At 45.1% G+C, this 15,724-nt stretch overlaps 1 protein-coding gene across 9 annotated transcripts in view; it reads left to right on the top strand.

The window, feature by feature from the left end:
- The window catches only part of OSBPL10 (oxysterol binding protein like 10), a 334,487-nt gene that overhangs the window by 250,993 nt on the left and 67,770 nt on the right, over positions 1 to 15,724 (top strand). For all 9 annotated transcript variants that reach the window (XM_025272583.3, XM_044934022.2, XM_044934026.2 and 6 more), the window contains one exon: positions 11,450 to 11,610. In XM_025272583.3, coding sequence (XP_025128368.2) covers positions 11,450 to 11,610 — 161 coding nt within the window. The remainder of the gene's footprint in view (positions 1 to 11,449; positions 11,611 to 15,724) is intronic.

Below are 15,724 nucleotides of genomic sequence, written 5' to 3'. Positions count from 1 at the left end.
TCATCGATAAGCAGATAGAAAGATATTAGGGAAGATTAAATTAAATGATAAAGGTGAAAATGGCTTGAGATGGGTCATGTCATAGAGAATTATAAAGTGGTAGAGGAGATGCACTGAAGCTTCACTGAGCTTTGTTGCCCAGGGTTCAGTTAATTAACGAGGAATGAGGCAATTCAGGTGATGGGAAGCCAAGCCAGGTTATGATGAATGGTCTATATTTCACATTTACTCCAGGTCCCCACTGCTCTCCTCTGTCACCAAGGTTAAGGGGTGATGTTGGTTTCCCAGAGGCAGCTGTGGTGGTGGGGAGGGGGGCAGAGTTTCTTCTGTAGTACCCACCGTCATTTACTAAGCTCTGATTCTATCAGTGTCTACCTTTTGCTACCCATTTTATGAAATCTTCACAAAGTGTGTATCATTATGCCCATCATGTGGGTGAGCTGAGGCTCAGAGTAGTTAAATGACCTGCCCGAAGCCACCCTGGTACCGCAGAGCAAGTCCAGGGGTGGGCTCTGCCCACTGTGGCAGGTGCCTGGGGTCCTTTGTTCAAACCAGAAAGGACCACCCAGTAGACTCTGGATTCCCCAGACTGGGGCTGGTCGCATCTTAATTTTCTGACACTGTCATGTTCATATCTTAATTTTCTCAGGGCAGGTATTTGTATTTTTTTCTTTATTGTTTGAGACTTCTAAAAAAGTTACAAGAATAGTATGAAATTTCTCATCAATCTCCAAATTCTCCAAATGCTATTACGATGTTTGCTCCATCTTCTCTGTATGTGTAAGTCTATTGTAATATTCTAGCCACTAAAGAGTAAGTTGCCGACAATATGTATCTTTACTTTCCTATACCTCAGTGTGAATTTCCTTAAAAAAAGGGGCACTCTTCTCTGTAATAACAGTACAATGGTCCAAATTGAGAGATTAACATAAATACAATCCTCTTCCTAATTTGCAGACCTTACTAAATTTTTTTTTAAATTGTATTTGTTTATATTTTTGGCTACACTGAGTCTTCGTTGCTACATGTGGGTTTTTTCTAGAGATGAGCAGGGGTTACTCTCTAGTTGCAGTGCCTGGGCTTCTCATTGCGGGGGCTTCTCTTGTTGTGGAGAACAGGCTCTAGGGCACACGGGCTTCGGTAGTTGCAGCTCTTGAGCTCTGTAGAGTGTGGGCTCGGTAGGTGCTGCATGGACTTCGTTGCCCCGTGGCATTGTCGCCTTCCCTGACCAAGGACTGAACCCATGTCCCCTGCGTTGGCAGGCAGATTCTTAATCACTGACCACCAGGGAAGTCCCGACTTTACTGAAGTTTTCCTATGACTCTACCAGTGTTTTCTGTAACAAAAGAAAAAACATTCAGGTGCCAGATCTCGGCTTGGAGAGGCGTGTGTGTCCAGGTGCAGAGTGAAGGCACTCCTTGTGCTTCTTCTCCTTGCTTTTTCCTTCTTTACTTGAAAATTGAGACTCCCTGACTTTCCCTGGTCTGGTTTGAGCCTCAGTGACTGCTTTAGGCATTGGTCACAACTCAGCATTAGACTGGGTGCTTCTCAAAGCTCCTAGAATTCTTCTTGCGCCAGAACCTGCGTCTAGGCTCTGCGAACAAATGGGCTCATTCCAAGAAGGAGTGGCTAAGAAACTTGAACCATTTTCTTGTGCCTGAAATTCATGCCTTACCTTTTTCTTCAGGGTGACTTTCTAGTAAATTTCGAATTTTTGTTCCAGATTTTCATTCTTTCTCTGGGGTTTTTAAGGGCTGGAAGGACAAAGCTTGAGGTCGAATTTCAGATGTGGTGAGAGGTTGAAATGGGGGCTGTCTGTGGGGGACGCTGGAGACCATGCAATGTCCTGGACAGTGCCCCACCCTGCTGCCTCCTGGGGGGAGTGGTCGTCCTGTCCCTTCCCGGACCTGACTCCGTTGTCCATCCACCCTTCCTTTTAGCCATTTTTACCGGGGAACTTGGCTGAAGGTTGGAGAGTAGAGCATGAAGCATCATAAAGGTTATTCTGTTTCTTTGTCTTCCTAACCCTTTCCAAAGTTACATTCCATATAACACAGCCCTTTGCATTTTAAAACATTCTGCACATGTCTTTTAAATCTGTGCCAGCACATTTAGGGGAAAAAAGGTGGAATTACATCCTCATCCAAAGCATCATAGTTGCCTGCAGTTAAAACAGAATTCCAGGATCTCAAGCTAATGGAATGGAAGAACCTGGCGACCCCAGGAGTGTCATCTCAAAATGCATTTGTTAAGAACCTCAGGGTTCTTTGGGTTGATAGGGACTGTAGCAGCCTGACTCCTGCTGATAAAAACTTAATGGTTATATCCAAGGAGTGCCAGACTGGGTTGATGGAAATAAAAATCTCATTAAAGTGAACCTCTATCAGGCTTTCCTCCAGAGCAGTGGTCCCCAGCCTTTTGGGCACCAGGAACCGGCTTTGTGAAAGACACTTTTTCCATGGACCGGAAGTTGGGGGATGGTTTCCGGATGATTCAAGCAAATTCATTTATTGCTGACTTTATTTCTAATCTAATGCCATGGCTGATCTGACAGGAGGTACCAATCTGTGGCCCAGAGGTTGGGGACCCCTGCTCTAGAGTTTCAAGGGGTAGGGGGTGAGGGGTGGGGCGCAGATCGTGCAGCACAGCCGATATCTGTAGGCACTGTTCATGAAATCTCTTTGCTTTCTGATCCCTTCTGCACTGATTTTTTTTTTTTTCCCTTCTGCCCCTCTTTGGAATCAAAACCAATCTGTGATCTCTCAGCATCTTCTGTAGCTTCTCGTCGCATCTTCTGGGGAACCTGGCGGCTCTAGAGCCTTTGTCTGCAGATGTTGCTCCCTGACCTCAATTTCATTTCAAACAGAGTGACTGGACCAAGGTGGAGAATTACTTGAGCTCTCCTCTGTGCCCACCTACACATTTCAGGCTTGGGTCCCGTCTCCGATGTTACCTCTGAGATAATTCAGGGCTGAAATGCTTCATCTAACTTCTGTTTATGGAGAGGTTTGTAGCTAAAATTTATAAAGGAACGTAGCTTCTTGGTCCAGGCTTATGTTCCCCGGTTCTCCTCTGTCCTGGTGACTGAATCTTCTCCAGCATTTTTATAGAGGCAGATGCGTGATGGGATGGGGCAGGTGGGCATCTGGTTTCCCGAGTCCAGATATGTGCCTCTGATTTTCCATGGTGTGACAAGTCAGGGCTGCACCAGAGCTGGAGATGGCTGGGCTGCTTGGGAGTCTGTGCTGGAGGGGGATTCCAGACCTTAAAGTGGTCTAGAGGGGCAGAGCAGTCTGCTGCCGTGCTTCTGGGGAGTTCCTCACCTGATCAGGGAACAGGATTCAAAGGCAGCACAGACACCTGTGATCAGACCAGCATGTTCTAATGCACTGTGAGAGCTGGCTACCACCTTATGGTGGGTGCAGGACATGCTGGGAGAGAACGCTGGGGTTAGAGCTGCTGGAGTGGGGTGGCAGAGGAATCCGCATGGATAATGCTCGTGCCCTTGGACATGAATCAGGGCTAGAGACCAAGACACATGTGATTGAAGAGAGGGGAACTAGAGCAGAATTTAATATGCACTTCTTAACTTGCCCTTCCAGTAACTTTTTCATTCTCTTTTAAGAGTTATAAGGATTGTCGGTTAATAAGCCAGTTGCATTGGTTCCTGCTATTTGGGGGTTTTGGCCAAAAGGGTCAAATAGATGAGACTTTTTTCTTTTGGCCATACCACACAGCATGTGGGATCCAGTTCCCTCATCAGGGATTGAATTCAGGCCTCCTGTATTGGAAGTGTGGAGTCTTAACCACTGGACCATCAGGAAAGTCCTGGTGAGGCTATTGTAGGGTCTGTTCTGGGCTTTTCCCACTTGTTGACTTCTTCCTTCTGTTCTGCTTCACTTTTTCCCAGAAACATCTTCAGATTCTCAACTTTGATCCCTTTTCCCCACTCAGACCCCTTTTTTCCCTCTGCCCCTACAATGTCTATCTTTTCTCTTTCTCTATCTATCCTTCTTTCCTGACACCCAATGCTTTGGTGGCAGTGCATCCCATTTAAGTCACCTTCCCTTATTTTGTGATTAAAAGTCAAGAGAAAACTGTGATGATCCCTTCAGTAAGTAGCATATTGGGAAATACTACCATTGCAGAATATTTCAGATGGGTAGTTTTATTTATTTATTTTTTTTACAGCGGTCAAAACAGATTGATTGGCATTTCCTCCATAAAGAAAGCCATCAGATCCTACCATCCCAGCTTTTCATCATAAATACACCCTATGTTTTCCCCCACGCTTGTAAATGTCCGTCTTATTTGGGGAAAGCCCTCTCAGATTGACTGCACCCCAGAGGCAGGAGTTCACTGTGTTACAGGAACGGTGGGGGGCCTTCCAGTGCCTCCCCTGTCACTGGCCTCTGTCTGGGCAGAGGCATCACAGCACTGGTGTGGGTATTGCAGCCTCCAGCGCTCCAGCAAGGGGTAAGCTGAGGCCAAGCGCAGAGTCAGACAGTCCCACAGTCAAAGCTTTAAGCCCATGGTTAAATCTTCTGTAGCTTTCTTTCTGCTTCTGGTCCCCCCTCCGTCCTTTGTCTTGGGTTTCTTGTGTCTACTGAGGCGTGTTGTGTGAGGAGCTGCAGGCATGCGTCACAACCTGGGGTAAAGCGCTGGTGTGCACAGTGGTGGACACCTGCCCCATTGCCTTCCTCCTCTCTCCCATTGGATCATCTCTGATGGTCCACCACTCAGGAGCTTTAAGGTGGACTGGAAAGTGAAAGATAATTGACATACACCCAGTAGGCTATGGTCAGCAGCCACGTGGTAATGTTAGATCCTGGTTTTCTTTGCATTTGTACTTGCTGGTATGTCTGTGATCATCTTTCTATCATAGACCTTCTGAGTCACTTTCTATAGGTTTTCTCACCTGTCCAACACATCCGTAGTAAAACACAGCATGAGCCTCTGTGCCACTAAGAAAAAGGTGCCAGTTAATCTATGACACATTGTTGAGCATAAGATGGACTCTGACTTCAGAGATGTTAAAATGTGGAAAGTGGTGTGTCTTCGGATTAATGAAATCTGGTTTAGACTTGTGTTTTGTTTTATGACACAACCTTGAGAAATTATCTTTCAAACACATCATGCAGCCAGTTATTTTTTTTCCTTACACTGATGCTTGTTTTTCTGTTAGTCTCCATTACGCTTTTTGTTTCTGTGTTCCTATGCTGCTTTTCTTGTTTCCTCTCATTTTGCTACACAGGTTGTGTTTCCTTTTCTTTAGTGTTTTGGGGGAAAATATGTATATAAATTATAGTAGTGGTTACACTGCAGTCTTCGTAAAGATTCATTGACTTGTGTTATTGTAATTGTCAAAATCAAGAATGACACATTGTGTAGAGTGATGAAGACTCAGAATACTTTAATTTCCTTTTTTTCTCGGTAGACTTCCCGATTTTTGATTAAAATATAATGGAGATATTATCAATATTTTAATATTAATTTAATACTTAATAATGTGTAATAATGATTCAGATCAGATCAGTCGCTCAGTCATGTCCGACTCTTTGCGACCCCATGAATCGCAGCACGCCAGGCCTCCCTGTCCATCACCAACTCCCGGAGTTCACTCAGACTCATGTCCATCGAGTCAGTGATGCCATCCAGCCACCTCATCCTCTGTTGTCCCCTTCTCCTCTTGCCCCCAATCCCTCCCAGCATCAGAGTCTTTTCCAATGAGTCAACTCTTCACATGAGGTGGCCAAAGTACTGGAGTTTCAGCTTTAGCATCATTCCTTCCAAAGAAATCCCAGGGCTGATCTCCTTCAGAATGGACTGGTTGGATCTCCTTGCCGTCCAAGGGACTCTCAAGAGTCTTCTCCAACACCACAGTTCAAAAGCATCAATTCTTCGGCGCTCAGCCTTCTTCACAGTCCAACTCTCACATCCATACATGACCACAGGAAAAACCATAGCCTTGACTAGCCTTGTTGGCAAAGTAATGTCTCTGCTTTTGAATATGCTCTCTAGGTTGGGCATAACTTTCCTTCCAAGGAGTAAGTGTCTTTTAATTTCATGGCTGCAGTCACCATCTGCAGTGATTTTGGAGTCCCGAAAAATAAAGTCTGACACTGTTTCCCCATCTATTTCCCATGAAGTGGTGGGACCAGATGCCATGATCTTCTTTTTCTGAATGTTGAGGTTTAAGCCAACTTTTTCACTCTCCACTTTCACTTTCATCAAGAGGCTTTTGAGTTCCTCTTCACTTTCTGCCATAAGGGTGGTGTCATCTGCATATCTGAGGTTATTGATATTTCTCCCAGCAATCTTGATTCCAGCTTGTGTTTCTTCCAGTCCAGCATTTCTCATGATATACTCTGCATATAAGTTAAATAAGCAGGGTGACAATATACAGCCTTGACATACTCCTTTTCCTATTTGGAACCAGTCTGTTGTTCCATGTCTAGTTCTAACTGTTGCTTCCTGACAAATCTCTTTAAAAGAATTTTGACTTAATAGTCAGTGGTGTTTCATGTTTTCAAGAAGTATTTAAATTCAGTTCCAGGGCTAGGACGGGGTGTGATGAGTGGAACAGCTACTGTGAGCACAAATTTAACGGTACCAAAGTCATTGAGATAAATGATGTTTTAATGCAATATCTTTAAACCAAAATTAATGCAAAAAAATCCAGGATGAACAAAATATCAAAATCTTAAAGACAGGACTTGACTGGGAGAGGCAACTTTAAGAGTCCTTTAAGACATTTTTTTGTTTTGACACTAATTTTGATTTAAACAATATTGCATGAATGTGACATTTATCTTGATGACTGAGTGTCTTGGTGCCTGTTTAAATTTTACCCAGAGGCAAGTGCCTTTTCCCTCCCGAGCCCCAGCCCTGCTCAGCCTTGCGTTCAGCTGGGTTCATCGCTCACTGCCGCTCCTTTTCACGCAGCTTCTCTGGTCTTGAGTTCTTTATCCTGGTGCTTTTCTTCATGTCGTGGGATATGTCCTCAGGTCATTTTTTCCCCAGAAAGTGGGATATTTTCTGAGTCCCTGCAGTGGTACTCAGAAGGCATAGAGGGTAGAGTTTGAGAGTCTGGGCTCTGGGCACAGGTGGCCTGGGTGTTCATCTGCTATTTACCCCTGACACTTACTGGCTCTGCGTGCCTTTTTGTTTATCTGTCAAGAGGTAGGTCCTAGGACTTACCTTATGGGTCGTCATTAGAATTAGATGAGTTAACACACAAAAATTCCACATGATAGGGACTTGCCTGGTGGTCCAGTGGTTAAGACTCTTTGTTACCAGTGCGGGGGCCCAGGTTTGATCCCTGATTGGGGAACTAGATTCAGTATGCTGCAACTGGGAGTTTGCAAGCCACAAGTAAAGATGCTGCAAATAAAAAAGGAAGAAGATCCTGCATGCCACAAATAAGACCTGGCCCAGGCAAATAAATAAATATTAAATAATAATTAAAAAAATTTTTTTTGCATAGTAGTCCTTGGCACCTAGCAAGAGCTCAACAAGTGCTGACTGTTTTCAGCAGAGGAAAGATAATTTGTTCGAAGACAAGCATTATCTTTCCAGCCTCGCACCCACCCAGAAATATGTAGATATTCATTTACATTCTTCTCTTCATCTGTCATCTTTTGGCATTTAGCTTTGTGGCAAAAGCCAAGACTAGCTTGATTTTTTCCCCTTTTAAGGCAAGTCTAACTGTTTTGCCTAAATGAATGGAAAATTTTTCCTCTTGATTTTTTTTTTAATTAAAAAGTGTTGCCAAACTTCATGAGCCAGGCATTCATTAAACTCTTCTATTTTTGTGTGTGTTTGACATTTCAGTAAGAAAAAAACCTAAGAAAATATTGAAAGCTGTGTCTAGATATTAGTTTTCTGATTGGTTTTGCTGGACTGTGGTGGGCTGTTTTCACAGGACCCATAACCCACTCTTCAGCTCCGGCTGTGTTTTTCTGTTATTGTTTATTGTTTTTTTTCCATTTGTCCCAGTGATCTCTTTCAACTTAAAGGTCTCTGCTGTGTATCTTCTGTCTTTAAACAATTTTTATTATTTATTTTTGTCTGCACTGGTCTTCGTCGCTGTGCACGGGCTTTCTCTAGTTGCGGTGAGTGGGGCTGGTCTCTAGCTGTGGTTTGCGGGCTTCTCACGGTGGCGGCGTCTCCTGTTGCAGAGCACAGGCTCTAGGGCACTGGCTCAGTAGTTGCGGTGCGTGGTCTTAGTTGCTCCATGGCATGTGGCATCTTCCTGGACTAGGGATCGAACACATGACCCCTACGTTGGTAGATGGCTTCTTAATCTCTGGACCACCAGGGAAGCCCTGAATCTTCTGTCTTATTGCTGACCCTTGTGCCCTTGGCAGCTGCTCACTAGTAGAACTTCATCTTGACACACTACTTACTTGACTTTCTACAGTGTTGATTCAGTCTTAACCTTGTTTCAATACTGAAACCTTGTTTCAGTATTAACCTTAATTCTGCTAATTAAGCCCAAAGTATGGCTTCATTTCCTCATAATAATTCCTTCCTGCCTCCATCTCTTTCTTCACCTCCTGGCTCTGTGTTCTTGTTTCATAGTGGTTACTTTATTTTGTATTGTTTCAAGGATACACCTCTCCTGATGTTTTCTCTGACACCTTACCATTAGAGTAAATTTCAGAGATATATTGTTCCTCTCAGCCTTCTGAGTATCCTTCTCAGAATACTGTTTCTTTTCTCAAGCACTGTAGAGTCCTTTAAAAACAACAACAACAAAAAAAAAACAGTGGAAATTTTAGAATTAGCCAGCTGCACTCAGTTTAGATGATCCCAATTTTATTGGCAGCATCCGAAGCATCATAGTCAGGAGCCAATTGGACATATGCCTTCTTCCCTCCCTCAGGCCTGATGAGGGTGTTGGCCTTGGCCATGTTGATGTCACAGGGCGTCTTCACAGCCTGTTTACTCTGGTCCTGGTTGGCCTTGACATCCACAGTGAACACCAGCTGTGTTGTGTCTTCTGACGTCTTCGTGGCTGACTTGCTGGTTGAGGGGACTTGATGGCATAGTGGCCTATGTTTCTCCCAGGGGCACTCTTCTGGGGATATTTGGGCTCCCTCCTGAGCCACAGTGTTTTGGGCCACTGGAAGATGAGTAATGTATGGATCTTCTTTTTTCATTTTATGGCCGTGGATGCCTTTCAACGCTGCTTCCTTGGCCTTCAAGCCTTTGCTTTGGCTTCCGCTTTGGGAAGGGCTGGGGCTGAGAGGAAGAAGGAAATGAGGGTGCAGCGGCCCCCACTACCTATCTTCAGTGCAGAATTGATCAATTTATACAGCCTTTATCATTCACTCTGTTAGAATCTCCCCCCTGTATCCTCACACAACGTAGGCCTATCCGGAGTCTGGATGGGCCTGTGACTGGGGATCAGAGCAGCTGGACTGGTTGGTCTGAGGTGGGCTTCTGTCCTGTCCTCACTCACTGGGCTTTAATGCTCGGAATCTGTAGAATGTACAAAAAACTACATTTCCCAGCATGCATTGCCACCTCCCTTCCTGTCCTGGTCTTTGCTGAGTTTTTAGGGAGAAGAGGAAGGCAGACTGTAAACGAATGAACAGAGTGAGTTCAGTTCAGTTGCTCGGTCGTGTCCAACTCTTTGTGACCCCATGGACTGCAGCATGCCTGGCCATTGCCTGGAGCTTGCTCAAACTCATGTCCATCGAGTTGGTGATGCCATCCAACCATCTCATCCTCTGTTGTCTCCTTCTCCTCCTGCCTTCAATCTTTCCCAGCTTCAGAGTCTTTTCCAAGGAGTCAGTTTTTTGCATCAGGTGGCCAAAGGATTGGAGAGTGAGTTCAGATAGCAATGAGAGCCAGAAAACAGGAAAACAACTATTGGGATGGAGGGGAGCCTGTGGCGTGCTGCCTTGGCCAGCATGGTCCTGGGCAGGGGGCCTCTCTGAGTGAGTGATGGTTGAGTTGATCCCTGGATTTATGTGGGAGACCTCTTCCACCAGGTAGATGAATGAAGGATGTCAGTCTTAGCAGGGAAATAGTGCCCACCAAGACTCTCATGACTTTGAAGAGCTTGAAAAAACATAGCCTTGCTTGGGCATTGTGAGCAGCAGGGGGAGAAGAGCAGATGATGGGCAGCGTCTGAGCACTGAAGGGCGACTGAGTTCTCATTCATGTGAGGCAGTCTGCATGAGCCAGCCTTCCCTTACTCACTCACTCCTGCTCTCAGGCTAAGGACAGAATCCCCAGGTTCATCTGAGTGAGGCCAGTTCTTTTTCTAATGGCAGGACTGTGGTTGGGTATAGAAATCTGCCTCCAGTTACTTCCTGTCCCCTTAGGAAGCATATACAAGTATTCTACAGTAACCCATGACTCTTAGAAAGGTCGGGGATGCCCCGGTGGCTCAGTGCTTAAGGAACTCCGTGCAGGAGCCACAGGAAACCCGGGTTCCATCCCTGGGTCAGGAAAACCCCCTGGAGGAGGGTGTGGCAACCCACTCCAGTATTCTTGCCTGGAGAATCCCAGGGACAGAGGAGCCTGGCAGTCTACAGTCCGTGGGGTCGCAAAGAGGCACAACTGAGCATGCACGCTCACAAAGGTTAGTATTAGAGTTAGAAAGGTTTTCTTGTTGTTCTCAAGGATCCAGGGAAGATTAGAAAAATGCTTTATAGAGAATGCCCTGGCAGTCCAGTGGTTAGGACTCTTGATTCTGCTGCTGGAGGCCTGGGTTCAATCCCTGATAATGGCACTAAGATCCTGCCAGCCACGTGGCATGGCCAAATAAATATAGAAAGAAAATGAACATTTTATAAACACCAATCTGGTAACCCCAAAAGTGTTTTTTGCTATAATAGCATGACCACATCTGTCTTCAGTGATGTGGCTTCTTGACTTCGGCCATGCTGGCTGCGGGCTTGTGACGTCATCACACTGCAGATATCTTTTCTCAGCTCTGGTCATCAGATTGCACTCAAACTGCATTTTAAGCAGCCTGTGTCTGATGAAATTCTACGTTGTTTTTATTTTTTGCCCATGTTGTGCGGGATCTTTCCTGACCAGGGATTGAACTTATGCCCCCTGCTTTGGGAACTACGGGACCACCAGGGGAGTCCTCGACTTTTGTTTTTTTATTGTAAATATTTTAAAGTATTTTTAAACAGATCAAAAAATAATAATAAAAACACCCTTAAAAATGTGGCAAACTTGTTTTTGTCCAAGAATAGGGAGAGACACAGCCTATGGTGATTCTTATATGGCCATTATGCAGAGACCCGTTTATGAATAGATGATCTGAATCTACACTTCAGTCCACTGAATCAACTGAAATCCACCGCTGTCCACTTAAAGCTGGGCCCACTTCATGTTGGGCTTCTTATCTAGTGTGATTCCTCTTGAGCTCTAAATGTTGGATTTGGAAAATGCTTGGCATCATCCTTGGTCTTTATTTCAGAAAGCATCCTGGGATGGCACGGGCCCAAGTCGCACTCCACAGAGCAGCTGAAAAATGGGACACTTGGCTCCTTGCCCTCAGCCAGCGCCAGCATCACCTGGGCCATTTTACCCAACTCCACGGAGGACGAGCAAGCCTTCCCGCCAGAGCCAGAGCCAGAGGTGAGCCGCCTGTCCTCTCTAGCACCGCATATGGCTTCTGTTAGTGCTTGCTGGGAAAGAGTAATTATATTTGTAACTTGCTCATCTCAGGATTTTAAGAGGAGACCAGTGATAAAATGGAAGCATCCCTTGGGGAGACAAAATCACCCCCGAGCATGCCTGTTCCTCCTGCCTGGCAGCTGCCGTGGGCAAATTATGATGCAACCGATGAGGAATCTCCTATTTTCATTGAAATGGAAGTTATTTTCATATTGAGCAGGGGAGATTCTAACGCACCCACTGACGTGATGCCTGTTGACACGATGGGAGCAGTTACAATATATTATATCACTCCCCTAAAATAGCGGCTTCTTTGTATTGGTTGTGCTAATACCGTGAGCGCCTGCCTCCCACGCTCACTCCCCGCATGCTACAGAACCGGGCGAGCCCACGGGCAGTGGCTGGGGCTCTTCCAGGCGCTGCCCTGCAGCCCAGGTCCAGGGACGAGCAGCTCTGTCGACCTTAGCGGCCAGCCAGATCCCCACAGGCTCCCCGGGGCCTGTGATCTTCCTGCACGATGCTCCTTGACCGATGGCGCCTCTGAATGGCAGCTGGAGAGAAGCCAATGCAGCCTGCCTTTGGTTCATTTCTCCTGTGTCACGAGTGAATTTCTGTTTTCCCTGTTTCTTTGCATGCACATTTCCTGTTGACGTGATCTTGTGAACTGGGCTGGGACCTACTGTAACCACATGTTAGAGATGGTTCTTCGTTTCAATTGAAATCACTTTGGCTACAGAATTATAGAACAAGATCTGTTTTGTAAGGGTGCAAGCCCCGAAGCAGCGTCTTGGATCAGATGGTCTTGGTTCTCCATTGGCATTTTTCTCCCAGCTTCACGTGGTTCTTTTCTCCGAGGGTAACTAAAGGGCCTAGGTCTTCCAGAGGCAGGGTTAGCCTGCCCACAAAGTATTTCATCAGCATCTGTAAGGTGACTTTACAGAGTATGAAATGATAGGGGGTGTGAGGTTTTGAAAGGCCTTTGCCTCTGGCCATGCACCAAGTTTCAGGCGGGGAACACTTGCAGCTGACATGTAGTTGCCTTGCAAGTTGGCAACCGAGAGGATGCTCGGAGCTTGGCGTTGGGTAGCTCTTTTGAGAGCCTTGGGTGGGGTCACTTGAGGAGGGGTACTTTGCTGCTAAGGGGCTGAGAACTCCAGTCCCTTCCATTTCATTGGGAAAGAAGCTTTGGGACTTCACACCATAATACACATACTTAAAACTTGCTCTAGAAAGAAGTGAAAAGAGAAATTCTTAGATCTTCAGAAATAATTGTTTAAATCCTGTGCACAGCGGCATCACGGAAACCCTAGCAGAGACTGTCATCTAATAGGCTTTAAAAAAAAAATTTATTTATTGAAGTCTAGTTGATTTATACTGTGTTAATTTGTGCTGTACAGCAAAGAGATTCAGTTATACATAATTCTTTTTTAAAATATTCTTTTCCATTATGGTTTATCACAGGCTATTGAATATATCAGTAGTCCCTTGTGCTATACAATAGGATCTTGCTGGCTATCCATTCCATAAAAGAGTTTGCATCTGCTAACCCCAACTTCCCAATCTCTCAGTCCCCAGTCCCCCCCGCCTTGTCACCTGCAAGTCTGTTCTCTGTGTCTATGAGTCTGTTTGTGATAGGTTCATTTTATCATATTTTAGATTCCACAGGTAGGTGATATCGTATGGTATTTGTCTTTCTCCTGACTTACGTCACTTAATGTAATAATCTCTAGTTGTGTGTATATATATATATAATTATAATTATATATATAATGGAATACTAATCAGCCTTAACGAATGAGCAACCTGGATGCAGCTAGAGATTATTACACACACGTGTGTGTGTGTGTCTGTGGTGTGTGCATTCTTTCTGCATTCATCTGTCAGTGGGTCTTTAGGCTGTTTCCATGAACACTGGGGTGCAGGTGTTTGAATTAGAGCCGTGTCTGGATATGTGCCCAGGAGTGAGATAGCTGGATCGTGTGGTCATTCTGTGTTTAGTTTTTTCTGAGGAACCTCTGTAGTGTTTTCCACTGTGACTACAGCAGGGTACATTCCAAACAATAGTGTAGGAGGGGGCCCTTTTCTCGACATCTTCTCTCGCATTTGTTACTTGTAATAGCCATTCTGACCAGTGTGAGGTAGTACTTTGTGGCAGTTTTGATTTGCATTTCTTTAATCATTAGCTTACTCCTTGGAAGGAAAGTTATGACCAACCTAGACAGCATATTAAAAAGCAGAGACATTACTTTGTCAATAAAGGTCCGTCTCGTCAAGGCTATGGTTTTTCCAGTGGTCATGTATGGATGTGAGAGGTGGACTATAAAGAAAGCTGAGCACCAAAGAATTGATGCTTTTGAACTGTGGTGTTGGAAAAGACTCTTGAGAATCCCTTCGACTGCAAGGAGATCCAACCAGTCCATCCTAAAGGAGATCAGTCCTGGGTGTTCATTGGAAGGACTGATGCTGAAGCTGAAGCTCCAGTACTTTGGCCACCTCATGCGAAGAGTTGACTCATCTGAAAAGAGCCTGATGCTGGGAAAGATTGAGGGCAGGAGGAGAAGGGGCTGACAGAGGATGAGATGGTTGGGTGGCATCACCGACTCAGTGGACATGAGTTTGGGTGAACTCCATGAGTTGGTGATTTACAGGGAGGCCTGGCGTCCATGGGGTCGCCAAGAGTCAGACACGACTGAGTGACGGAACTGAATAATTAGTGACCTTGAGCATCTTTTCATGTTCCTGTTGGCCATCTCTGTGTTCTAGGAGAAATGTCTGTTTAGTAACCTAATAAGCTGACTATCAGGGCTGCTGGTATTCCACATTCTGAGTCCTTCCCTGTATCTGTGCTGCTTTCCCATGGGTGCTTCCTGTAACTCCAAAGTTTGAGAGATCTGGGGTTTTTTTTAAACATAAAGTTATTGCCCACTTTGCTTTCCAGTCAGTAGCACAGGCAGACGATAGTATATCATTATCCATATGAAATAACTAGCTCCAGAGTTCAACTTAAATATACCTTGAAGGAGAAACACTAAGGAGAGCTTTTCCCCCTGAAGTTAGGGACAGTCATTAATTTCTTGTCATTTTTGCCCTTATTCCTTTTGTGGGCCCAGTAGGAGATACTGTCTGGTAATCCCTTACGGCAGGCAAGACTTACGGCTTGTGATGTGGGTGTGATGGTTTTCTGAGAAGGAAGGATTAAGAGTTCTTTTGCAAAGCCTTCCCTCATTTTTTCCAGTGACACCGCTAGCAGATGATTTTTGCAACCCAAACAGCTAGTGTTGGTTGGACGCTATTTTTATTTTAGGCCATTGTGCTTTGTCTTTTTTGTTGTTGTTGTAAGAATTGAAGAAGCTAGCATCAGCCACCCAATAGTTTTCTTGCCAGAAAAAGGAGAATGTTTTCATTGTCTCCCTTTTGTATAATTTTGGAGAAACAACCCCAGAAGAAGTGAAGTGAAATTCCTGAAGGCTAAAAAGTTCCTTATGAGCATGTTCCTTATCCCTTATGATATTGAGAATATAGTTACTAAGTGGGTGGTCATTGGGAGACTAGGAATTGTAACTATTGTGATGCTTTAGACAAATATGTTCTTCTGCTTATTGTTGTGATCATGTTAGGTCTTTAGGAGCGTAAATTAGGATATAAACACTCTGATGTATATTTATGGTGTTTGTTTTATTATTTTTTGGCCATGTTGTATGGCACTCGGGATCTTTATTCCCCCACTAGGGATTGAACCCATGCCCTCTGCCGTGGAAGTGCGGGATCTCTGGACCTCCAGGAAAGTCCCTGTTCGTGTCTTTTTATGCCATCAAGCAATTAACTCAATCCAATTACCATCAGACACAGACTGGGCATCCTCCAAGTCAACTCAGTTCTGATGCTGTCCACCTGGAGGGGGCGCCAGTCGCACAGGGGAAGGGCTCAGACTGCAAGACTGAGCCCCGCCATCCACCAGATGCCAGTCACAAGCCGAGGTTGTCACCTGTGCTTCTGACCAACTGGCTATGGATTGGAGAGTCCCGTCCTTCTCTCAGGTGTGATTAATTTGCTAGAGTGGCTCACAGAACTCAGA

This window comes from Bubalus bubalis, chromosome 21, assembly GCF_019923935.1.
Source record: "Bubalus bubalis isolate 160015118507 breed Murrah chromosome 21, NDDB_SH_1, whole genome shotgun sequence".
Classification (NCBI taxonomy): domain Eukaryota; kingdom Metazoa; phylum Chordata; class Mammalia; order Artiodactyla; family Bovidae; genus Bubalus; species Bubalus bubalis.
This window is presented reverse-complemented; position numbering and strand designations above follow the sequence as displayed.